The sequence below is a fragment of the Neomonachus schauinslandi genome, chromosome 6 (genome assembly GCF_002201575.2).
Source record: "Neomonachus schauinslandi chromosome 6, ASM220157v2, whole genome shotgun sequence".
Classification (NCBI taxonomy): Eukaryota; Metazoa; Chordata; class Mammalia; order Carnivora; family Phocidae; genus Neomonachus; species Neomonachus schauinslandi.
The window spans coordinates 128,193,478-128,217,682 of NC_058408.1; the positions used below are offsets into that span (position 1 = coordinate 128,193,478).

At 59.7% G+C, this 24,205-nt stretch overlaps 2 protein-coding genes across 3 annotated transcripts; one reads left to right on the plus strand and one right to left on the minus strand.

The window, feature by feature from the left end:
* Positions 1–1,375: 1,375 nt before the first annotated feature.
* On the plus strand, positions 1,376–9,178 carry NFKB2 (nuclear factor kappa B subunit 2). 2 transcript variants are annotated; one of them, XM_021699445.1, is made up of 23 exons: positions 1,376–1,471; positions 2,782–2,874; positions 3,150–3,231; positions 3,345–3,385; positions 3,642–3,740; positions 3,820–3,971; positions 4,198–4,304; positions 4,396–4,554; positions 4,846–4,950; positions 5,079–5,164; positions 5,249–5,387; positions 5,615–5,743; positions 5,871–6,080; positions 6,159–6,300; positions 6,756–6,870; positions 6,963–7,176; positions 7,335–7,504; positions 7,629–7,731; positions 7,853–8,004; positions 8,135–8,204; positions 8,404–8,576; positions 8,703–8,814; positions 8,912–9,178. In XM_021699445.1, the coding sequence occupies exons 2-23, from the start codon at positions 2,854–2,856 to the stop codon at positions 9,031–9,033; spliced, it is 2,703 nt and encodes a 900-aa protein (XP_021555120.1). In that variant the 5' UTR covers positions 1,376–1,471; positions 2,782–2,853; the 3' UTR covers positions 9,034–9,178. The 2 variants fall into 2 exon arrangements, with proteins under 2 accessions (XP_021555120.1, XP_021555121.1); XM_021699446.1 differs by lacking the exon at positions 2,782–2,874.
* A 107-nt stretch (positions 9,179–9,285) lies between these two features.
* PSD (pleckstrin and Sec7 domain containing) lies at positions 9,286–22,868 on the minus strand. The gene is given in 17 exon segments (XM_021699750.1): positions 9,286–10,090; positions 10,525–10,674; positions 10,960–11,104; positions 11,274–11,431; positions 11,541–11,611; positions 11,696–11,886; positions 13,276–13,319; positions 17,043–17,132; positions 17,235–17,293; positions 17,820–17,932; positions 18,139–18,219; positions 18,380–18,574; positions 19,763–20,203; positions 20,977–21,314; positions 21,316–21,338; positions 21,831–21,933; positions 22,215–22,868. Coding segments are annotated over 17 exon segments (3,087 nt in total). The 3' UTR covers positions 9,286–9,859.
* Between the last annotated feature and the right edge of the window lie 1,337 nt (positions 22,869–24,205).

A 24,205-nucleotide genomic window follows, 5' to 3' on the forward strand; every position in this document is an offset into this window, starting at 1 on the left:
AAGAACTTATACTAACAGTACCTTAACACAGTACTTGCCACATTCCATTTGCAAGATGAAGAGGAGGGTGAAATAACAGGAAATAGCTCATATCAAGGGCTATAAGAGTCTGCTTTTTATGCAGACCTATGCAGGCCTGTAAATCCATTATTAAGGTCAGGGGCGGAGGCCCCTGAGTGGCTCAGTGGGTTGAGCATCTGCCTTTGGCTCAGGTCATGATCCTGGGGTCCTGGGATCAGCCCTGCAGCATGACGCTCCCTGCTCAATGGGGAGTCTGTTTGTCCCTCTCCCTCTGACTCTCCCCCTTGTTCATGGTCTCGCTCACTCTCTCTCTTTCAAAGGAATAAATAAAAAAGCTAAAAAAAAAAAAAAAGAAGAAGAAGGTCAGGGGCAAGTTGCTTGGAAAATCTGAAACAAAAGCCTGTGTTCTACCATGAGCCTAAGGGAGGACGACTCCAAGAATGGAGATTGCTCATGACACCTCCTAAAGAGAAACTCTACCTATCACAGATCTTCAGCCAGAGTCAGTACTTTATGAAATCCTTTACTGATCTTGCTGCCACTGAAAGTGTTCAAGCGGAGTTGGGAGCTATAGAAAAGGCAATTTCCTACAATGGAGGAAGTCCGAACCGTAAAGATTTTGGATGTCTGTTCAATTCTAATGTTCCAAATCTCTGTGATGGATGAGCAAGACCTGAGTCTCTCAGATGAACCCCTCATTTACCTTCCCTGGCGCAGAGCTCCGAAGCTCAGGTCTGGAAGTCTGGCCCCCTGTGACCCTGCCATTTATAGAATAAGTTTCAGGTTCAGATGGTCTCTTCCAGGGGAGACTGGAACCTGAGAGGATTACGGAGTCTCCTTGCGGCTCCAGAGAGGCCGCCAGATGGCGCCCGGAACCAACTGCAAGATCAACTTCCTTCCTCTTCCCCCAACTCTTCCCGGCAGCGGGGCCCCGCTCCGGGCGGGGGGACCCGAGGGCTGGGGCCCGCCAGCTTCCCCCTGGAGTTCCCCGGCTTCAGAAGTGGCCAAGAGTTAGGCGCACCATAAGCCGAGTGGCAGCAGGGGCTGCCAGCTGTCTGGGGTAGGCAGGGTGGTGAAGAGACCGGAGCCGGCGCCCTTGGCTGGGCGATGGCGCTCGGTCAGAATCCAGCCTCGGGCAGATCCCTCTGCCAGAGCTCAAGCTTTAGCTGACCATCATCCTACCTCCCCGCTCCCCTGCTTGAGCTAATAGTTCCCCTCTAAGGGGCGCGCCCGAGTCGCTCCGGATTGGCTGCACGAGTCCGGAGTTAAACTTTCAGCCAATGAAAAAGGTCACGGGGCGTGACGCACGGAAACGTCACGGGAATTCCCCCCTCCCGGGGGTGGAAAAGGGGCTTTCCCAGCTGGAGCCCTGGTGGCTGTGGAGAGGTGTCGGGACCCGTCCGAGGTGGGTCGGGCCGGGAGAGAAGCCGGAACCGGAGCCGCCACCGCGGTGAGTGGCCGGGTTCAGACCCCTGAGTGGCCGGGACACGGGGAAGGGCGGAAGGAGGGCCCTTAACTGACCGAGTCCCAGGGCTGGAGAGCGGCATATGCACGCACACACACAGAGCACGCGCAGGAACAAGACATACGGAAACCCACCGACGTCCTTGCACAACAAAACAAAAACCAAAAAACAAAACGCGCGGACCCATACGTGCACCTACGCGTATGCTAGCGATCGCACAGCACTGTCCATACACTCAGACTCGCACACACGTACACGCGAACATGCTCACCCGTGCACAGGTGCCTGGACCCATACCTTTCACGCACAAACTCAGATCTGTTCACCTGTACCCTTATATATCAAGACATGCTCAGACGCGTCCACACTGAGTTTAGGGACGCTCACCTGTACACAGCCTTGCTCCCTGGCAGATGCATATTGACACCACACATACACAACATTCACGCACACACTCTATACCTCTAATAGAAACACACACTAGAGACACACACGGCTATGGGACCGGGGCAGGGGAAGTGGGCACCCAGAGCAGGGGCGGTGTGGGAACTGTTGAGATGTTTCGGGGAGAGGGAACAGAAGAGTCCATCCCAAGAAGGAGACACCCTTCTTTCCCCCGCCCCACGGCCCCAGAGTCCGTTCTCGGGGCAGAACCCCGGGGCCCCCCACTGGGAAGAGCCCCCGCCTACAGGCCTTCGGAAAGGAGGCCTTCCTACAGCAGGAATGTCCCCCCAAAAGCCCCCGGGTGAATCAGCCGTGGCCTCCCTCGGGGTAGAAAATCCCAAGGTTGCTCCAGGACGGGGGAGGGGAAGAGGGCGGGAGGCGGGCCTGGCCCGGGCCTGAAAGCGTCCGGCAGGTTTGAAAGACCCTCCAGTCCCCGGCGCCTGCCCTGGTGTGTGGAAGTGGGCCCAACCACCAGGGGCGCTCCCCTGGGTCTGGTTGCCCCTCTGCCCGCAGAGAGGCTGCAAGGAGCTCAGAGGCCAGCAACCACCTCGCGCCCCTCCCGCCGCGGGGGCGTGGCCAGTGGCGTCATTTCCAGGCCCGCCCCCTCCGGCCCCGCCTCCCCCTGGTATTTTCGGGACTTTCCTAAGCTGTTCTAACTTTCCTGCCGCTTCCCCGGCCCAGCCCAGCCCAGCTCCGGATCTCGCTTTCCACCGGATCTCGCCCGCCACACCCGGACGGGTGGCTGGAAGAGATCAGACCCTCCCCCAAATCTGGGTCCCCCTCGCCCCCCCCCCCTCCTGTCCTGATCTGTCTCTCCCTACCCCCGCTACTTCCCCCACCCCCCACCTAAGGCGGGCGCCTGAAACTCTGGGAAACAGAACCCGGCCGGAGCCACCAGACACAGCCGGGCCTAGCCCAGAGACATGGAAAGTTGCTACGACCCAGTGAGTCACGCCTCCTGGCTCTAAAGCCGGGCCGGCTGTCCCCACGTCTGTCTCTGTCTGCCTGTCTGTCGGAGTCCGCTCTGCTCCCCTACACCTGTAATGCTCTCTGATTATCTCAACCTGCCGGTCAATCTGTCTGCCTGTCTGCAAACTTCTTCCAATAGGAGCTTTTTTACGGGCCTGAGGAGGAAAGGGAGTGGTTGCTCAGGGCTGGGAAGTGGAGGGCTGTGGGGTGGCTCAGAATCAGTTGCCACCCCAGTCTGTCTCCAAACCAGGCTCTGGATGGCATGATTGAATATGATGACTTCAAATTCGACCCGTCCATTGTGGAGCCCAAGGAGCCAGCCCCGGAGACAGGTAAGTTCCTTACCTCTCCTTGTCTTAGAGAGGGGCGAGGGAGGAGCGTGTGCCCTCTGCCTTGGGGAGACGGGCTTAGAAATCCTGGCTCAGCAAGGCCCCTCTGTCCCCAGCTGATGGCCCTTACCTGGTGATAGTGGAACAGCCTAAGCAGGTGAGCGAACGGAAGGGGTGGTGTGGGATGACTTCAGCTTTGGGGACAAGTGGGGGAGTTGTAGCTGGGTGGCCATGGGGAGGGTCACTGATCACAGAGGCCACTTGAGGTTGGAATGGTTGGCTGCTGCTAATCACGGTGGTGTGGCTTGGGAGATACTGCCAGTTATTACGGTCACTGCTGGCGGGGGAGCGGGGCTGGCTTAGGAGGGGGGGTCTCTCCTGGTCACAATGTCAATCTGCCCCGGGACGTTCAGCGAGGCTTCCGATTTCGATATGGCTGCGAAGGCCCCTCCCATGGAGGATTGCCAGGTGCCTCCAGTGAGAAGGGCCGGAAGACTTACCCCACAGTCAAGGTGAGTCAGGATGGTGCCGGAGGGTGGGCTAATGGACAGTGTGTTCAGGGGCATTACTGACAGCCCTCACCCCTCCCAGATCTGTAACTACGAGGGACCAGCCAAGATCGAGGTGGACCTGGTAACGCACAGTGACCCGCCTCGTGCTCATGCCCACAGCCTGGTGGGCAAGCAATGCTCGGAGCTGGGGGTCTGCGCCGTGTCTGTGGGGCCCAAGGACATGACTGCCCAGTAGGTGCCCCCTCGTTGCCTGCCAGTCCTAGGTCCCAGCCCACTTCTGTGAGCTTAGTATCTGACCAAGGGGTGAGATAGGTTGGGCCCAGAACCTAAGGCCCCAAGTAAAAACCAGGAAGGCTTCCTGGAGGAAGGAGGGCTGAGCTGAGCCCTGGCCGCAGGGAGATTGCCTCAGGAGGAGAGAACTGCTGGCAAAGCCTCTGACTCCCCCTCCCCCACCCAGATTTAACAACCTGGGCGTTCTGCATGTTACCAAGAAGAACATGATGGAGATTATGATACAAAAACTTCAGAGGCAGCGACTCCGCTCCAGGCCCCAGGGCCTTACTGGTATGGAGGGAGGAGGGGTCATGGGAGGTGACCATGGGAGGAGTAGAGGAGGAGGAGGAGTGCAGGGCTCACATGTATGTCCACCGCCCAGAGGCTGAGCGGCGGGAGCTGGAGCAGGAGGCCAAGGAGCTGAAAAAGGTGATGGACCTGAGCATTGTGCGGCTGCGCTTTTCTGCCTTCCTTCGAGCCAGCGATGGCTCCTTCTCCCTGCCCCTGAAGCCAGTTATTTCCCAGCCCATCCATGACAGCAGTGAGTATCCTGACCATCTCGGGTGACAGGCCTAGGTGCCAGAGGGGGCCTGGGGGGCAATCTCAAGCTGTGGAGTTAGGCCTGGGTTTGAACTTGACCCACCACATATGAGCTGAGTGATCTTCAGCAAGTCATTTTCCAAGTACGGCTTCCATGTTGGGTAAATGAAGATACTAGCAGTTCCTGTACTTCTTGTGGTTGTTCAAAGAATAATACAAAGCACCTGGCTCCATAAATGGGGCCATGGCTATTATGTCATCTCAAGTAATTGATATCCCCCCACCCCCGCAGAGTCTCCTGGGGCCTCGAACCTGAAGATTTCTCGAATGGACAAGACAGCTGGCTCAGTGCGGGGTGGAGATGAGGTTTATCTGCTTTGTGACAAGGTGCAGAAAGGTGAGGCTGGAGCCTAGGCTGGGAGCTAGGGACACTGGGTATCAAGATGGGGAGCCAGGGCAGCTCTAGGACAAAAGGCCCTGGAGATTCTACTAGGAGCTGTGGCCAAGCTTCAATTTTCCCTATAGATGACATCGAGGTTCGGTTCTATGAGGATGATGAGAATGGATGGCAGGCCTTTGGGGATTTCTCTCCCACAGATGTTCATAAACAGGTACCCTAGGGCCAGGGTCAGGGCTGGGGGGCTGAACTAGGCCAAGGCCTCAGTAACACCTTATGCCCTCCAACCCCCTGCCAGTATGCTATTGTGTTCCGGACACCTCCCTATCACAAGATGAAGATTGAGCGTCCTGTAACCGTGTTCCTGCAACTGAAACGCAAGCGTGGCGGGGATGTGTCGGACTCCAAACAGTTCACCTATTACCCTCTGGTGGAAGGTGGAGCTGGGCTGAAGGGGGGGGGGGGTCCCTGGGCTGGAGTGTCCCAGAACTAGATCAGGGGACCCATGAGTCAAGTCAGGAGTGGGGAAGGTCCCAGGAAGAGGTGGTCCTAGGAGACAGCCTGAGGGCTTTTGGAGGGAGGGCCATGACCAAACTCAGGACAGAGCTCTTGAGGCGTGGTGTATAAGTTGGGGTTTTAACATCTCATTTCCCTCTGGCCCCAGACAAGGAGGAGGTGCAGCGGAAACGGAGGAAAGCCTTGCCCACCTTCTCCCAGCCCTTCGGGGGTGGCTCCCACATGGGTGGAGGCTCTGGGGGCTCGGCTGGGGGTTATGGAGGAGCTGGAGGAGGAGGTGAGGGGCCGCTGGTGGCGGGAAGGGGGACGGAGGAGGGGTAAGGAGGAGAGAAGCTGGTGGGGGGAAGAAATCGGGGAGAGTCCTGGCTGGTGCCTCCTACCCACAGCCAGGCCTGTATCCGCAGGTGGCAGCCTCGGCTTTTTACACTCCTCCTTGGCCTACAGTCCCTACCCGTCGGGCTCGGCCCCGATGGGCTGTTACCCCGGAGGCGGGGGCGGCGCGCAGATGGCCGCCGGGGCTCCCGGCGTGGATGCCGGGGAGGAAGCGGCGGAGCCGGGCGCGTCCCCCCTGACCCCCCAGCGCGAACCGCAGGCCCCGGACCTGCTGCAGCGAGGTACAGCCTCTTGAATCCGGGCGGTCGGGACGCTGCGGGTGGGGACCGAACCTGCGCCCACGCCCCTGTCGCCCCCAGCCCGGGAGTACAACGCGCGCCTGTTCGGCCTGGCGCAGCGCAGCGCCCGAGCTCTGCTCGACTACGGCGTCACGGCGGACGCGCGCGCGCTGTTGGCGGGACAGCGCCACCTGCTGACGGCTCAGGACGAGAACGGAGACACGTAGGTGGGCGCGAGGGCGGGCGGGAGACCTGGGCTCCCAGGCCAGTCAGGGACTTGGAGCGCCAAGGAAGGTCGTGGGGTGCGGGGCGGGGAAGGGACTTGCAAAGAGCCAGGGCTGTGGAGGCGGACAGACCCGGTTCCGAGTCCGGCCTCACTATGTACTAGCTGTGCTCAAGGTACTTGATCTCTCCCCGTTTCAGTTGTTGGTTGTTGAGAGCACAATAATAGTACTTACAGTGCTCGCTTCGGCAGCACATATACTAAAATTGGATAGTACTTACATACTGCACAAGGTGCTCGGGAGGATTAAGTTCAGGTGCAGCGATGCCCTTGGAGACGTCTGGACTCCACAAGCCCCAGTGACGGGGATCATGGAGGCGGTGGGGTTTTGAGGGTAGAGGATGCCCTGAGTGGCTGGGCTTGCTGGGCCACATTCTCACTCTCACATCTCTCAGGCCACTGCACCTAGCCATCATCCATGGGCAGACCAGTGTCATCGAGCAAATAGCCCATGTCATCTACCATGCCCGGCACCTGGGTGTTGTCAACCTCACCAATCACCTGCACCAGGTGAGGGGCACCTACGGGTGAGGGGGCAGGAGTTGGAAGGCAGGTGGGCCGAGGCCAGGGGGGAACCTGGCTCATTCTGCCTGTGTCTCCAGACGCCACTGCACCTGGCAGTGATCACCGGGCAGAAGAGCGTGGTGAGCTTCCTGCTGCAGGTGGGCGCAGACCCGGCACTGCTGGATCGGCACGGAGACTCCGCGGTGCACCTGGCTCTCCGGGCAGGCGCCGGTGCCCCCGACCTGCTGCGCGCCCTGCTGCGCAGTGGGGTTCCCACCATGCCCCAGCTGTTGCACATGCCGGACTTCGAGGGTGAGTTCATCACCTCATCTGGACCAGGGGGCAAAGGTGGGAACTGGGGAGGGCACCTGGCGAGTGTTCACACCTGGTGTGAACATGAGGTGTTGAGGTCAGCTGGTCAGGGGGCCACGTTGGCTTCGCAGCCGTAGGCTGAGTGCCTGTGTCCCTAGGGCTGTACCCAATACACCTGGCGGTCCGTGCCCGAAGCCCCGAGTGCTTGGATCTGTTGGTGGACAGTGGGGCTGAAGTGGAGGCTGCAGAGCGGCAAGGGGGCCGAACAGCCCTGCATTTAGCCACGGAGATGGAGGAGCTGGGGTTGGTCACACACCTCGTCACCAAGGTGGGACTGAGGATTGCTGAGGGGGTGGGGCCAAGGGTTGTGGAACCAAGGACGGTGAAGATGCAGGGGGCAGGGGCGACCAGTCACTGGGTGCTGTGATCAACCGCTCCCTTGCACCCCACAGCTCCGTGCCAACGTGAATGCCCGCACCTTTGCGGGAAACACACCCCTACACCTGGCAGCTGGACTGGGATCCCCCACCCTGACCCGCCTCCTTCTAAAGGCTGGTGAGCCTCATCCTTGGGGCATATGAACAGGGCTGGGGGGGGGAGAGAAAGGGGTGCCTCCCAGTACCCCCCCACCATGTGGGTTCCCATTGTAACTCCTCACACCTCCCTCCCTCCCCAGGTGCCAATATCCACGCAGAGAATGAGGAGCCCCTTTGCCCACTGCCTTCGCCCCCCACCTCTGGTAGTGACTCAGATTCTGAGGGACCTGAGAGGGACACCCGAGGCAGCTTTCGGGGCCACACACCTCTTGACCTCACTCGCAGCACCAAGGTGAGGCGAGCCTGGAGCAAGAAGCACCAGGGAATAGGGGTACCTGGGCTTATGGCTGGGGCCCAGAGGAGCTGGCACCTGGGCTTAAGGACTGGGGTGGGAGGTCATCAAATGGAGGCTGTCTCCCCAGGTGAAGACCTTGCTGCTAAATGCTGCTCAGGACACCACAGCACCCCCCCTGACCCCGCCCAGCCCTGCAGGTGAGAGCTCTTCACCCACTGCCAGGCTGCAGACCCCTGCTCACAGAGCTCTCTTCTTTAGAACCTCTGAAGGAGGGCTCCCTTGCTCCATCCCTGTTGCCACCCGCTGCCCCATCTGTCAGATTCCCGTGAGAGCAAGGTGCCTGCCTGGGTCCATCTCTGGGCGTAACAGACACATCTGCGTGTGTGTCCCTGTCAGGGCCAGAGCCGCCACTTGAGGATACAACCCTACAGAACCTGGAGCATCTGCTAGATGGGCCAGGAGCCCAGGGCAGCTGGGCAGAACTGGCAGAACGGCTGGGGCTGCGCAGTCTGGTGGACACATACCGGAAGACCGCCTCGCCCAGCGGCAGCCTCCTGCGCAGTTACAAGGTCAGTGGATCCCCATCCCCTGCTCCATGCCTGGCTTCTGTCCCCGGTCTCCCATCTCCGGTGCTCCCTTGGCCCCAGGGCTCCTGGTCCCCACACTCCAGTCTCTTGCCTTTTCCTTCTCCCCAGCTGGCTGGTGGGGACTTGGCAGGCCTGCTGGACGCCCTGTCTGACATGGGCCTGGAGGAAGGAGTGAGGCTGCTGAGGGGCCCCGAAGCCCGAGACAAGCTGCCCAGCACAGGTAAAGGGGTCCTACCTGGAACGCAGATCCGGGCCTGGAGGGTGGGAGGCCTATAGGACCCTGACTGTTTGCTACCGCCTTTCTACTCGCCCCACAGAGGTGAAGGAGGACAGTGCGTACGGGAGCCAGTCAGTGGGACAGGAGGCAGAGAAGCTGGGCTCGGCCCCCGAGCCGCCAGGAGGGCTCTGCCACGGGCACCCCCAGCCTCAGGTGCACTGAACTGCTGCCCACCCACCAGCCCCTCCCTGGGCCCCTCTGTACAGCACCCCTGTCTATTCCAGTTCTTATTTAACACCCCATGCCCACCCCTCAGTTGGGGCAAATAAAGGATTCTCCTGGGAAGGGGGGACACAGCCCCCTCCCTAACTTATGGCAGTCCCTGATGTGACTCTTGTCCCCGGAACCAGCTGCCTACCCTGGCCCGAAGCCAGGTACCGGAGAGAGAAGGAGGCCCAGCCAGCAAGTCCAGAGCAGTTTTAATGGGAGTGGAGGCTGTACAAAGGGCAGGGCCCACTGACGGAGGGAGAGTGAGGCCATGCTGTCCCCAGACTGTGTAGGGGGGCCTAGGCATGGATACCCTTCCTCCACCTCTGGAAAGAGAGAGGGTGAGCCTCAGGGAGGAAGGAGGGAAAACCAGCTCAGCCCCGACTCCTGGCCTCTATCTGAGCCAGGCCCCAGGATGGAGGGGGATTGCTGGTGTCGGGGTGGGGGTGGTCTCAGCAGAAAGCAGAAACGTCAGGCCTCCCCCACAAAAAAAAAAGCATCAAAAGTCCAAGGGGCCCTGGCCCCTCCCACTCCAGCCCTCCCCACCCCATACGAAAAAGTGCAAAACATTATCACAAAATGGGGGTCTCAGAGGGGCCCCTAACCTAGGCTCCCGAGGCCCATGCCCTAGCCCTGCCCTGCCCCGGACACCGCGTCCGGCGCGGTCGGGCCCTGGGCCGAGGGGCCCTCACGGGTGGCCCGAGGCCGGCCCGGGCTCAGGCAGGGCTATGTCATGCAGGTGCCCAGTGGGCGCCGACCCCCCCACGCGCCTACCCTCAACTCAGAGCTTCCACCGCCCACTGCTTGCCCCTGTGCGAGGCTCTGAGCCATGACCCTGAGCCCGGGGCTGGCTGGCTGGGTTGGCCTGCAGGGAGGGACTGGAGTGAGGGCCGGGGAGTCCATCCGCTGTGCTCCCGGCCTGGGCCAGCGCTGCCTCTACTGCATCCAACTCCTCACTGCCTGCCTTCAGCTTGACGCGGAGCAGCGCTGCGTACGTGCCGTAGCGGGATTTCTGAGGCAGAGGGCGGGGCTGTGAGCCTGCTCTCCACCCTCTGCCCATCTCACCCCCGTCTGGAGAAAAAAGCAGGTTCTTGCCCACCCAAAGCCCCCATGGCGACGTGATCCCCGGTAGGTGGCGACCCTCTGTGGGCGCTCTTGAGGCTGCAAATTCTAAGAGCTAATACTTCCCGAGCCGGGACTAGAGTTGGGAAAAGTGAGCACTTGACAGACCTCATCTCATTTCGTTACCCTGCTGGGTACAACATGTCATCCCCGGCCCACAGAAGAGGAAACAGGCTCAGAGAGGTTAAGCAACCTGCCCACGGTCACCCAGCTGGTCCTATTCTCCTGGAGCCCATGCCTTAACCTCTAGCCTGAGCCTGTACATGGGAACAGAGAGGTCCCACTGATGGAGAAAGGAGCCACAGCCAGTGCAGGGAGGTTCACCTCAAACTCCAGATAGGCCTCCTTCTGCCGCTGCTCCTCAGCCTCCTTGCCCCGGGCCTTCCTGCCCAGTTGCAGTTGCGCGGCCCGGTGCTCTCGCAACTCGCTTGCCATGGCCTTCAGCTTGGCCTCATGGGTCCGCACCTGCTCCTCCTAGAGGCCAGGGGGAATGCAGTCAGGGTCACTCTAGTACATACAGTGCCTTTGTGCATGTTTTTAAAAAAGCTGCCCCATCCTGTGGATGAGCAAAGCACCGTGTCTAGGTTAACGCCTTGGCAAGTGGCGTGGAGACCGTATTCCAGCCTTCCCTCACCCCCCATGGCCGGTGTCCTGGTGTGGTGGACATCTAGGTAATCACCCACGGTAGCCCTGAGTGCAGTTGGGCTGGGCCTGCCCCACTCCATCCCACTGGCACCAGGTGGACGGAATTGGGAGTACCTGGGAGAGGCGGGTGGCAGCACTGGGCAACAGAGGGCGGCTGAACTTCCTCTGGGAGCTAACAGCAGCTGGGAAGGGGGGTGCAGAGAACATGGCAGCCACCACATTGATGCGAGTGATCCAGGACTGCATCTGCTCCAGGCTCCTGGAGACAACACGGCCACTTAGGACCTGGGCCCAGGATTCCTGTCCGGGATGCCTCTCCTGGCTCAGGGTGTGGCCTGGGAAGAAATGAGGCAATCCAGGGACAAGAGAAGGGAGCAAGGTGGGACTGGGGCAAAGGGGTCCAGGATGGGCAGGAGGAGGGCACTCACGGGGCCTGAAAGAGGAAGACCCGCCAGTCTGCTGTGCGCAAGTAGAAGACATGGGGTCTCTTGCTGTAGTCGCTGGCGCGCGTGGCCAGTGCATGGTGGATGCTGATGGCATTCTTTAGCTCTGCCTCTGATAGGGCCTTCCCGGGCTGGTACTCCTCCTGCAGGGGTGCCCATCTTGTCCTGGCCATGGTCCCAGCCCGGCCTGGCCCAGCCCACCCCCACTCCCCTGAGCCAGCTCAGCCCCAACCCCTTGGGCTGGCCCCGCACCTTCTGCAGATAGAGGATCATGCCCTTGAGGATCCCGTGGAAGCTCTTCCAGCCCCGCTTGCCCCGAGGTGCTGGGGGGAAGGAAGACAGGTCAGGGGGCCTGAGACCGGCCCTCTCCCCTCCATCCCCCAGACCCTCCCCACCCAGCCACGTACTCTTCCTGCAGTCAGGGTCTGCGTGCACCTTTCGCACCAGGGCCCCATGCTTGTAGACTGCAGCCCCAGGCTCAGGAGTCAGGTCCAGGAAAGGGCTGGAGCCGCTGCCACTGCCCCCGCTGACCCTCTTGATGACCTTGGGGTTGGGGTCGGCCAACTCAGACAGAGAGCGTCTCAGCTCCTCCTCGTCTCTGCAGGTGTGATCACCTCAAAGGGGGCTGGCCTTGCAGCCACAAGCCCCCCTCCGTCCTAGCCTCTGCCCCCCCCCCCGGAAAGTGCCCCCTTGTCTGTGGAGGGAGTGGGGGAACAGCTCCTCTCACAGGGTGTGGCTCCCCTCAACCCGAGGCTCCCCGGAGCCTTGTCTCCCGCCTCAGATCAGCTCTCCCCAGGGGTAGCTGTGCCCCCCGCTCAGATGAGGATTCCTCCAGGTAGCGTATCTTCTCACTTCGGTTAGAGCTCCCAAGGGTAGGACTATGACTGTTCCTTCATTCCCATCCTTTTCTGTTTCTGCACATAGACACACCAACCCTCACCCCCTTCTCCACTAGGGCAAATGCACATCTGACTCAACAGTCTCCACCACACCCGGCAGCATGCTTTGCTCATAGTTTGTTGGGTAAATGGTGGCAGAAGTGGCTTCCTAGTGGTCGCCTAGTACCTCTTGGTGGGCAGGCCCTGCTAGATATCGAAAGAATCAGGTTCTACCCTGTCACTCTGTTGATCAAAAACCTGCAGTAGCTCCCTATTACCTCCCACAAAGAGCCCATGCTACCTCTCTGCCAACGCTGCCTTTTCCTCTTTTCACTCTCCAGCCAGCCAGGCCCGCCTCCTCTTGGTCTCCCCACCCCACACTCATTTCAGCCACCACATATTTGCCTCCCAAATATCAACTTCCCTCTCCCCAAATGCTTCCCCTACTTCAAGGCCTGCCCCAAGTCCCAATCTGCACCCCAGTCCTGAGCTCTGCCTCCTCAGGTCTTCTTTCCTGCAGACTGGGAGCTCCCAACCCAACCGATCCGTGACTGGACTCTCAGCAGACACTAGCAAATATGAGTGATCTATTGACTGTTTCGATGAGGCTCTCCCTGTCAGACTGGGGGCCCCAAGGCTAAAACTGGACCTCCTCCCTTAGTCTGGACTCCTCTAAGACTTACTCTGAGTCTCCTTCCACTGAGGCTGCCAAGAGTAGACAATGTGGTCCCTTGTTCTACGACACTCTGGATTCCCTAAGACCTGAGAGGGGGCTCTACCTCCAGAGACTTCTGCTTTCCCACTTGGTTTGCCAAGGGACCTTCCCTTTTTGTTTCAGCACTCCTCCTCCCAGGCCCGCTGACAGTGGCCACCCACCCCAGCCTAGCTTGTCATAACAACCCAGCTGAAGAAAAGACACAGATCCCCAAGATCAGGCAGCCATCTCCAAAGAAGGAACTGAGGCAGCCTCAGTGCCTCTCATGGCCTCACCCGCCTCCCCTGCCCCAAACCCAAGCTGGACTCACAGGGCCTGCCTCAGCACTCTCAGCCTCTCTAGGCAGCCCCTTCCCCACACCCCAGCTCCCTCACCACACAGCCCCAGGACTCACATGGCCCACTGCAGCTTTTCATTCTTGATGGAGCTGTACAAGGCCTGGGAAGGGAGGAACAAATCAGGCAGGTATGGGTCACTCGTGGGGGAAGCAAACCATGTGTCCCAATGCCAGAGCTCAGAGCCCTCCCTCCTAAGTCAGGGGAGGAGACAGCGGGGAGCGGGGGCCCACTGGGTGTGATGACCAAGAACACAGGCTCCGAAACAGAGTGTTAGGACACAGTCCTGTTTCACTTTTGCTGCAGGACTTTGGGCAAGTATCTGTGGGGAGAACAAATGTAGTAACAGGCGTGTAATGTAGAGCAGGCAGTCGGCACAGGGCACCCAGGCATACAGTCGATCCACCGTAAATGGCAACTGCTCTTATCATCTTTGCTGTTGTTATTGTGAGGGGTATCCCGCCCAGATCCTGGGTGGGAGAAGCACAGCACTGGAAGGAATAGAAAAGAGCATGCCAAGAAGCTCTCCTTTCCCCAATCATGTGCCTTGGCCTGTTTCCATAGGATAAACCCACACAGAACATATGGGGAAACTGAGGCCCAGCAACAGGGATTCACCCCCGTCACCTCCCTCTCTGGCTAGCAGAGAGCACATTCTCATGACTCCTAACCTCTGGGCAAGCTGAGCGCTTCCCCCAGCCCAGACAGCCCCAGCAAGTCTAACGCCAGGGTGGGTGAACCCCCTGCCCACTGACATCCTTCATGTTACCGGGCAGTGAACACTAGTCTCAAAGGCAGAAGTTTTAGTTTCCAAATCCTGCACACCCCAAGCTCCCTGTGAACTCCTGAACCAGTCACTTCCCCTCTGTACAGTTGTCATGGGGGACCTCTGGGGGCCTTGGGATGGCAGGGGAGAGAATGGACTCCAGGAGTTGCAGAGGGGACCCCTCTTCTTGGGAGTGGCCTGCAGCATGGGTCCACAGCAGCACCTCCCACTGTGGGGGCGACTCCACCAGCCTGTCTCTGAGTGGGTGTGTCTCCAGCATGTGCGTGTTGGGCTAAGCGCGTGGCGTGTGATGCTGCCTGCGTGATCTGGGTGCAGTGGTGACGTCGGTGCCTTCTCCGTGATGGGACACGGCCCCCCACCCCACCACCAACATACCACAGTCACTGACTCTCACTGCCCACTGTCACACTCAGCCACAAGGCTAGCCCAGCATCCCACATGTGCACATCCTGTCCAGGGGTGGGTACACCCCACAACCTCCACACCCTACACAGCACAACCCAGCTTTATGCACACACAACCCTCCCAGCACACCCCCAGCCCAAGCCCGGCAGAGCCCGGACCCTAAACCCTCACTCTCCAACTCTGGGCCAGGAGGTTGAAGTGGCCACCCAGATCCAGCCTGTCTCCAGCCTTCCAGTTCATCCCCTGCCCCCTCGGACGACCCCGTTTGGCCCACAAACACGTCTTCCTTCCGAAGTCCTAAACCCTATGGGTGAGCCCCATGTCATGCTCCCAGCTAGAAGACCCAAAGACCCTTTGGTTTGAGATGCCCACCTTAATCCGACCGTCTGTGCCCTTCCCCCTCCAGTCCATGCCCACTCCTGGCTACCCATGGGCTCTGTCCCTGCCGGGCTCGGCCCCCCCGCCTCAGTCCGACCGATGCCCCTTCGGCTCGTGCCACCTTCGGTGCCTCCCTCACACCGTCCCCTCAGCCACACCGCCCTCCACAACCCCCGCGGCCGCCCCTCCGCCCCGGCTGGCGTGGGCCGCGGCCCCAACGCCCTCACCGCCTTCTTCTTCTTGCGGCTCTGCAGGCGGCTGACCACCAGGTCGGTGTAGAGCACGGGCTTGAGACTGCGCGAGCGCTGCGGCCAGCCGTAGCACAGGGTCTCCGCGCCGCGGTGGGTGCGCCCGTAGCGCACGGAGCACAGCGAGCGCGAGCGCAGCCGCCCAGCGCTGCTGTGGATGCTGTTGACGCCGATCATGCTGGCCCGGCCGGCGCGCCGCGGCCCCGAGCCATGCCCCCGCCCGCCCTCGGCCCGGACGGCCCGGACGGCCCGCGGACGGCTCCCCCGACAGCCGGCGCGAGCGGCCCGGCCCAAGCCCGGCCCGGCTCCCACCGACGCACAGAGCGCGCCGCGGCGGCGGCGGCGGCGGCGACGCTGTCGGCTCTGCGGCTCCGCGCGAGCGGGAGGGGGGCCGCCGACGGGGAGGGAGGGCGAGGGCTGGGGGCGGGGACGGCGCAAAATGGAGGCGTCCGACAGCGCAGGGGCCCGCGGCGCGCCGCCATGGGGGCGGGGCCTCGGGGACCAGCCTGGGCCCGTTCGCGAACATGCGCGGCAACGGGGGTGATGGCGGTGGCGCCGGAAGCCCCTAGGCCTGCGTCTAAGAAGGTGGGCTGACCCTGTAGGGTCTGCAGCTCCCTCCTGGCTCGTCACCTTGGGGGGACCAGGGGCGGAGGAGGTGGGAACGCGTCCTCTCGGCCCCTTCTCCCCGCCCCGAGCCAGGACAGGCCACGCAGGAGGGGCAGGAATGGAGGCAGCCATGGAATCGCACCAGCCTCAGCCAACTCACCCAACCGAAGATAGCTCAAACGCCCCAGGCTATACCCCAACTCACGTACACACAGCCCAGTTTACAGACATACACCCCAACTAGCCAGATCACCAATCCACACTCACCCCAACTCACAGACATTGTAAATTCAGATGCACCCCTCAGAATTTAGTCTTTAACTCATACAATCCTTGCTCATGGATGCATGCCATAAATCAGACAGCAATTTGTAGATATACACCTTAATACACAGAAAGACCCAATGTACACCCCAACACAGATACACTCTCCAAATCGTAAGCCCTTAAAGCACGAACATACCCCAAGCCAAACCCCCTGATTTACCAACACCCTAAAGCATAAACATTATATATACACAACTCAAGCATACACCCCAACTCTTTGACACCCCAAACTCACAATGGACATCCCCCCAATTCCGATACATTCCCAAACTCAGAAGCCCAACACACCCCAAGCTCACAGACGCACCCAAGGACACTCCTGTGCAGTCACATGTATGTGATGGCCCAGAGACCCCTTTGCCAACCCTAGAGGTTTCAAATGAGTCCAGGCCTCCCTGCATAAAACCAACGGATCAGGGAAAGGAGTGAAACTACAGGACCGGGACACCCTCTCCTCCTCCCATGCATACCAGTCCTGTGTAGCTAAATCCCTCAAGTGCTGGCCTGTGGGAGCAGGGCCCGGCAACAGGGGAGTTAGAAGAGCAGTGTCTAGTCCCAGCTTGAATGTAACTGGCTCTGAGACCTTGGAAAAGCCTTTGTCCCTCTTGGGCCCCTCTACCTCCAGGTCCCTCCAGCACAGTGGTACCAGAAGGGCCTTTGTGGCCATATATCCTGGGGCAACCGGTGGAGGGGGAGGAGGGAAGCGGGGGCACCTGTGTGTCCCTGCCCTATGCTGAGACCCCTCCCATCCTCGGTGAACACTGGAGAAGGGGCACTTAAAGCAAATGCAGGGTCCAAGGCCGCCTGATCACGGGTTTTCGAGAGCTGTCTCCCCTCCCCCGCTGCGCACGGCCAAGACTGCAAACAAGTGCGCATGTTCCGGGGGAGCCTGCGTGTGGGGGTTGGGGGAGGGGGCGGTCCCCAAGCTGAGTCACGAGAGCCCAGGCTCCAGCAGCAGGAGCTGGGGGCCCGGCAAGCCCCTCACCTCACCAATTTCCACGCTGCCGCCGACAGGTCCCCATCCCTCCCCTCCAGCAACCTCTACCCTGCCCGTCCCCTTCCCCCCCCCCCCCACCTTGAGCAGCTCCCTGGGGAAGTCTCCGCCTTCATTGAGGCCCTCCAGGTTTCCGATGAAGTCTCCGCAGGTCATGCGCTTCCCAATGTTCTAAGTGAGGGCACAGAGGACTGTGAGGGGGGCCTTACGCCCCAGGCCTTGAAGTCTCTGGATGCAGTTTTCTGGGCTCCCTCCCTCCAGCCCCCCACTCACATGGCCGTGGAGATCGGTGTTGAGTAGCATGAGGGCGCAGGTCAACGTGTGCGCACCGTCTAGGGGAGAGTTAACGTTCAGCCTCGGCCACATCCCACAGGTTCTTCCCACAGCCATCTTCCCCAGCCTTCCAGTTTATCTCCTACCCTCTTTGGCCCCCAGTCACACTTTTTAAAGTCTTGAACCCCATAGTGAACCCTCCTGCCAAAGCCCTCTCTTTTCCAGCAGATCCCTAAAAGGGGCCTTTTCCCCAACACCCACGGGCCTCGGTGAGTATGCACTACACACAAGCCAGTGGGCCCCTCACAGTTACGCTGCCCAGTGCAGCCAAATCACATTGTCTGTGGACAGTGGCGTGCAAACACACCCGCTCCTGACCACACACACTAGACCCTAGCAATGCCTGCCCGCAGGCACAGTTCCACCTTCCTGAAGCCATGTCAGCGCTGCACACATGCATGCTCACACGCCTGCAAGCCTGTGCATGCATTCACTCCCACACACACACTCATGCTCCTATGCACACACACTGTGTCCATCTCCTTGGTGACCAGCTGGGAAAGCCCTGGCCCCTGGCTTCCTCACCCTCTGAGGACAGGGCTCCAGGATTGCACTGGAAGTATCTCTGGGAGAAGTGGGCCAGCACACGCTCCCGTTCTTGGGTCTCACCCATTAAGGCCAGCTCCTTCAGAAACACCCTGGGGAGTGGGGAAGAGGGAGCATGTCACCCCTACCCAAGGTCCCCTAACCAGGCAGCCCCAGCTTTTGGCCATGCCCAGCCATCCTGGGAAGGATGACATCGGGGCACCTTAGGAGAGGCATAGGGGCTCGGAGGAGGCACAGCAGAGGCCCTGCACACCAGGCCTGGAGAGTGGGGGCTGCCCTCAAAAGGCTTAACACCCACCTGAGAGCTTGGTCCAGAGTCATGCCCGTGAAGACAAAGAACTTGAGGTACTCGCCAGCCACAAGTTTGCTGAAGTCATTGCTGTGGGCAGGGCAGATAGACAGGTGGAGTCTCAAGGGAAAGGCTCGAGGGGCCAGGTGGGCTTACCTACAGCCCCGGGGCTGTTAGAGGGGATGTGGAGGTGCTGCCCACAGGATGCATCCCTCCTCCCCCCATTCTCAATCCCAACCAATGACTTTACTTCTTGCCCAGGTGCCGGGCCACATCGGCCTTCCTGAAGCCGTCTAGTCGGTATAGCCTCTTAGCTAGGCGCTGCGCAGCCTCCAGGTCTGCTTTCTGCCCATTGGACAAGGTGTCTGTGCTTCCCAGGGCCAGCCGCTCTGTGCTGTCCAGCTCTGAGTCCGAGTCGGACACCAGCTGGCTCAGCGGTGGTTCGCTGCCGGGGTAGAACACTAGCTCAGAGGTAGGGCAGTCCCTCTGGGGCCATTCCGATCCTTCCTCTGCCTCCAAAACCGGAAGACAGAGAGGGGGTGTTTGGGACATGGGGAAGGCATTTTTCTTTTCACCTGTACAGGTGGACACTGTACAGTTTTCCTCTATCAACTGATGCCATCCTTACCATCTCTCTGTAGAAGTCCTACATCAAATTTAACCCACATCCATCTTTCTGCTGTGGGAATTTTGACTGCTTCTCCAAAGCTACCTATGGAGTTCGCTATTAGGCACAGATTTCCTATCTCCACCTTGGCCCCTTCTGAGAATATAGTCCTCTATCTCTGAGAATATGGGCTAAGGTGGGATATAGATAGGCTGCCAGAGAAGAATAGTGGAGGGTCAAACAATGATTTGAGGGCAGCAGGGACACCTTCCCCCTCCTATGTCTTTCTTGTTCTAGCCTTTGCCTTGGTCCTTCTCTTCCACCCACAAAGAGGCAGACTCTGGGGTAGAGGGGAATGGGGGTCAACGTGCACCCCATTCATCCCGTCTCCTCCTCCCCTTCCCTTCCCGCCATCCCAGCTGCTCTACTCGCAAAGCCACCTGTCACCCCAGAGACAGAGGCCGGAAACTCCTGGTTGCTAGGCAACCCTGTCTCCCTGGCCACCCCCCTCCCGTTGCCATGGCTTCCGTGACTGAGAGGGTAGCTGGCTGAGGGAGAGCAGAAAGGTTAGACTGGTGAAAGGACTTCCTGGAGAAGGGTGAGAGGCTCCTGACTGAAGAGGGGAGGCGACAAGGGAGGGAGGCAATGGGAGAGGCTGGTGGCTGCGTCTTTGGGAGAAGCCTCCAGGCTGGGTGGAGTAAGGTCACAAGAATTCTAAGCAGGTTAGAGGCTCTGCCTGGGGAAGAAAGGGCCTTCCTAGAAAGAAAGGAAGGTGTTCTCTGAGGACTCTTAAATCTTGAATCATGGTTTTTCAAGTCACTGGATCTGAGACCAAGGGGGTGGGCTCCCCCTCACAGCCAATGGAAGTAGCCCTCCAAATGGAAAAACAGACATCTGCACCCCCTAACCACTCTACCAGGGGTCGGGAATATAAACTGCCTCTTTGCACTAGGGCTCTTTCCCTTGGAGCAGCTGTTCCTGGGGCCTTGGGGACCTCAGTTCTGAGGAACCAAAGGAATCACTCACCTGCCCAGGGGTGCTGCCCCCAGCCCAAAGCTGTCCTCTGAGCGGCAGGGACTAGGGGGCTCCCTCCCTGGGGCCTGCTTGGCTCCAGCTTCTGCCTCCTCTTCCTCCCGTCTCTGTGTCCAAGGCCCATCAGCAGCGGAGCTGGTACCAGAATCTGGCTCAAGAGGTGCAAGTGGGGCGGGAACAGGAGGGTCAGGCCGGGGGGCAGGGGGTTGGGGAGGCAGCTCAAAGGTGAAGAAGGGGCTCTGGGTTGGGCCAGGTGAGGCCAGGGCCTCCAGCGAGGCAAGGCTGGTGTAGGAGGTGCCCTTGGCTCGGTGTGACTCCAAGATGGCTTCAAACACACAACTGAAAGAGTCAGGCCCATCAGCTGAGGGGCTGGTCCCAGGTAGAAAGGGCACAGGCGACTTGAGAGGCCCAGGGTGAGGCATCCGGGTGCCTGGCCTGCAGGGGCAGGGAGAGTCTCTGATCAGGGGCCCAAAGGACAGCTCTTGGGTAGCATTTCATTGAATTCTCATATGACTCTGTGAAGGGGACTATCACCTCCTTTTCACAGACCCCAGCCCTCTAAAAAAGCCACCTGGGTAGGGAGTCCCCACTACGGGTTCACCAAGCTATTCAGTGCCCTGAGGCACCCCAGCCTTACCGTCCCTAGCACCCAATCCCTTCCTCTCTTCCTCCCTGCTAATCTCCCTTTCTCCTCCTTCTCCCTGATCCTCTCCCCTCCTGCCATCCCATTTCTATTTCTGGCAACATCTTAGGAGAAGAAGATGAGGCTCCAAGCTGCAGTGGGGTGTGAGACGGAGAGGAAAGCCCCCACACTCCCCATTCTCCTGCCAGGATCCAGAATCAGGATTGATGCTCCCACACCCCCAGGCTTGATTCTGGCCCCTGGCCTCTCACTCTACCTCCTGTTCTTCACTAGAACCCCTTTCCTCCTCACTCTACCTCCTGTTCTTCACTAGAACCCCTTTTCTGGCTGCTCCCTACCCTATGGGCTCTTGCTGACACATACCCCACCCCCCACATCCCAGCATTCTGGCAGGCCTGGGGCCTCTGTCCAGAATCTCCTGCTGCATCGCCCTGTCAGCACTGCTAGCTTGGTCCTGACCCTCCCAGTCCCACCCTCATCTCCATTCCAGTCCCTCTGACCCCAGCTCTGCCTTTGGGCCAGCTCCAAGGAGTAAGCCTCGTTCTTTTCCCATTCCCGCACTCACCGGGCCCCCTCTGAGGCCTCAAACACCTCGTCGTCCACTTCCTCTTCCCCACCTGCCTCGTCCTCGTCCTCATTTCCACTGCCCAGGCTGGGACAAGGGCCAAAGCATGGACCAGGATGTGGGGCAGGTGAGCGGGCAGTGCCAGGCGGGCCCTCAGAGCTGGGCTGACTCTCGATGGCCGAGTCAGCATCCTCCCGCTCAGCCAGCACCTCATCGATGTCCGTCTCGCGGTAGCACCTCAGGGGCACCATGTCCAGGTCCGTCTCGGAGTACTTGGCTGCTCGCCCCACAGCCACCCCAGAGCCCTGCCCTGAGCCCACCCCAGGTGGAGATGGGGGGGGCCTGCTCTGGGGGCTTAGCACCTGCAGTATGTATAGGCATCCTGGTCAAGAGGTTATCCTGTCAGCTACCTGTCTTGATACTGTTCTAGGAAGGAGCTCTTTCCCGTTGCCTCATATTGGCAGGAAGATTCTTTTACTGTCTAGCCACCATTCTTCCTGCTACAAACTCAGCTTGTTCCTGGTGCCAGTGAAGCTCGTTTCAAATCAAGTTCTTGTCAAATAACTTTGAGGGGCCCAAGGGAGACCAGCTTCTTTTCTACTTCACAGAATGACCCTTGATATCCCGCCATCCCCTCTCTCCACAATCTAGCTTCCTCCAGGTGCCCAACCCAGCCATGATCCCCTGACCTGCCATCATAACACAGATGGAAAGTTTAAGACCTGGAGAGGCATTAGCCAACTCATGAGCCCAGGAAAGGACTGGGGGGAGGTTACAAGGAAGGCTCCCTACCATGCCTCAGCTGCTGTGGGGAAGGCCCTGCCCTGTTCCCCTTGCCTCATCCAGGATCTTACCTGAGCTTGGGGGGTCCAGGGAGCCATAGAAGAATTCCCACTTGGCTCGAGCAATTCTCTGGGCATGAGAGGAGACTTCCCGGGGGGAGGACCAGGTGTCTCCCTAAGCCAAGGAGGGAGAGACAGACACAAGCACCCAGAGGTAAAGCCACACATACAAAGACACAAGAACATGGGACAGAAACACAGAAAGAAAAACACACAGGGACAGATATAGAGGTGCCGAAGCACAGGGACAAACATATGGGGCAAGAAAGAGACAGATTTAGGACAGATCGAAGAATTCAGAGTGAACAGCTGACAGGCTCAAAACTGCCAAGGGACCAAGCCTTGCCCCCATGCTGGGGCTCTGGGGTTCCAGGGAGCCCAAGGGAGGTCGCATACCTGGTTCAGGAGTCCAGTGTCAGCAGGTCCTGGGAATAGCTTGGCCAGGTGCTCAGAGGGTCCCCCCAGCCCATTGGGGAGAGAGGAGTAAAGGCCATCTGCCCCAACCTGAGGTTGGGTTGGTGGCCCATGTATAAGGCCCCGGCTGCCAGGCCCAGCTGAGCCTCCTCCGGCTGGGAGTGGGTCTGATGTGGATGCCTCTAGTCGCAACTTCCGGTTGGAGCCAGGCCCCAGGGCTGGGGTGGGCCTGGGAGGAGAGACCCCACCCAGGTCCCAGCTCCGACTCAAGCCTCCGGGAGCAGGTAGCCCATTCAGTGGCCTCACGCTGGCCTTCTCCACAAAGCGGAATATGACCACAGAGCTCCGAGCTCCTGGTGGGGGCTGCCCAGTGGGTGAAGAGGGTGCCCAGGGTGAGGGAGCAACACGGGGTGAGGGGGGCCCACGCAGGGGTGTACAGGGTGCTGTCACACGTCCCAGTTCCCGGCCTCGGGGACCTGGACCTGCCACCCGCCGTAGCAGGGAGCCTGTGCTGCCATACATGCTGGCTGGGGGGCTTTGTGGCACCGGGCCTTCGGGGAGCCAGCGGCGTGGGCATCGTGGTGGGGAGATGGCACAGTCACCCTCCGAGCAGAAGCGCATGGCACCCTGGGCCATGCTGGGGCCGGGGGTCAGGCTGGGGGGGGCAGGGATGGCGAGGCCAGGCGGGGAGTGAGGGGGCAGCATGCTCTTCAGACAGGCCTGCAAGAGAGGAAGGGGGAGCAGGGGGTGAGCTGCAGGGAAGGTGGATGGGCAGGAGAGCAGAGACAGAAGGGGAAAGCAGGATAGGCCATCTGAGAGCCAGAGGCCTAGCCTGTCCTGGGAATATGGCATCATTGATCCCACCCCTAGAAATGATCAGGCCTCCTACTTGGGCTACTTCCATGGAGGCCTGAGGAGAAAAGAATTGTGTCCCCAGTAGGCCCCTTGCTCCTTTCCTTCTGTCTGAGGGCCCTGAGCATCACCCTGGGAGGAGAAAGGAAGCTATTTCAGAAGTTGAGTGAGTTCAGAGTCCCTGTGGCATTTTGGAGCTACTTCTGGTGGAGGAGGGGGAAGGCTGGTAGCCCATCCTCTGGACCAGGAGTGTCAGCCAATCAAAACCATGTTACAGCCATGGGTCCCCCACAGTCTCTCTTATGGAGGTCCCTCACTCAGTGAGAGAGAATTCAGGTCTCCTAGAAGGAAAGGCAGGAAGATTGGGGGGGGGGGGTTATATAGGGACGATGAGGGGCTGAGAGGCATATGGTGAAGGGGAGGAGAACTGAGGCCCCTACTCCTAATGTATACATGCTGAATGGGAAAGGGACATTCTTGTTCTTCATACAGGTACACACACACACACACAGGGACAAATAATGTCAGTACACAGTTAAACATATTTATAGGCAATATCTCCTGCACACACAGACCCAGGCACACACATACACACATTACCCAAAGACACACCCTCATACACTCTCACAGTCATAACAAATATGTGTGTAATGGAAAGGCACATGCTTATTTTACACACACACTGTCATCAAACAAGAATACACAAAGAGACACACAAATATACTCACAGGGCCTCATTCTCCAATGCACACAGACACAGGCGTATCAGACACTCACAGGGACCTACTTGTCACAATCACATACAAATACAGATGCACCCTCACACACACACTAAACAGGAACACACACCCTCTCCCCCAACCCCCACCAGTCACCTGTCTCTGGGTGGGAAGGCTGCACCAGACCCTGTCCCTCCTTCCCTCTTAAGGGAATGACAGATCTTGTCCAGCCCTTAAAGGGGTAAAGGGGCCTCTGGTGGCAATGCAGGGTAGGGGCAGAGGTCAGGAGCAGCAACCCTGCCAGGCAGGTTTCTGAAGCTCAGTGGGAGCCCAGGGCATCCCCAGTGCAGCTCCGACTGGAGCTGCCTCAGTACTCACCGCTGCTCGCCTGGAGCTGGGGCC

Coding starts and splice junctions, on each gene's coding strand:
- NFKB2 (XM_021699445.1), top strand. CDS start 2,854: ATGGAAAGTTGCTACGACCCA. Junction 5,165..5,248: donor CCACAGATGTTCATAAACAG/GTACCCTAGGGC, acceptor ACCCCCTGCCAG/TATGCTATTGTGTTCCGGAC. Junction 8,815..8,911: donor AGACAAGCTGCCCAGCACAG/GTAAAGGGGTCC, acceptor CTCGCCCCACAG/AGGTGAAGGAGGACAGTGCG.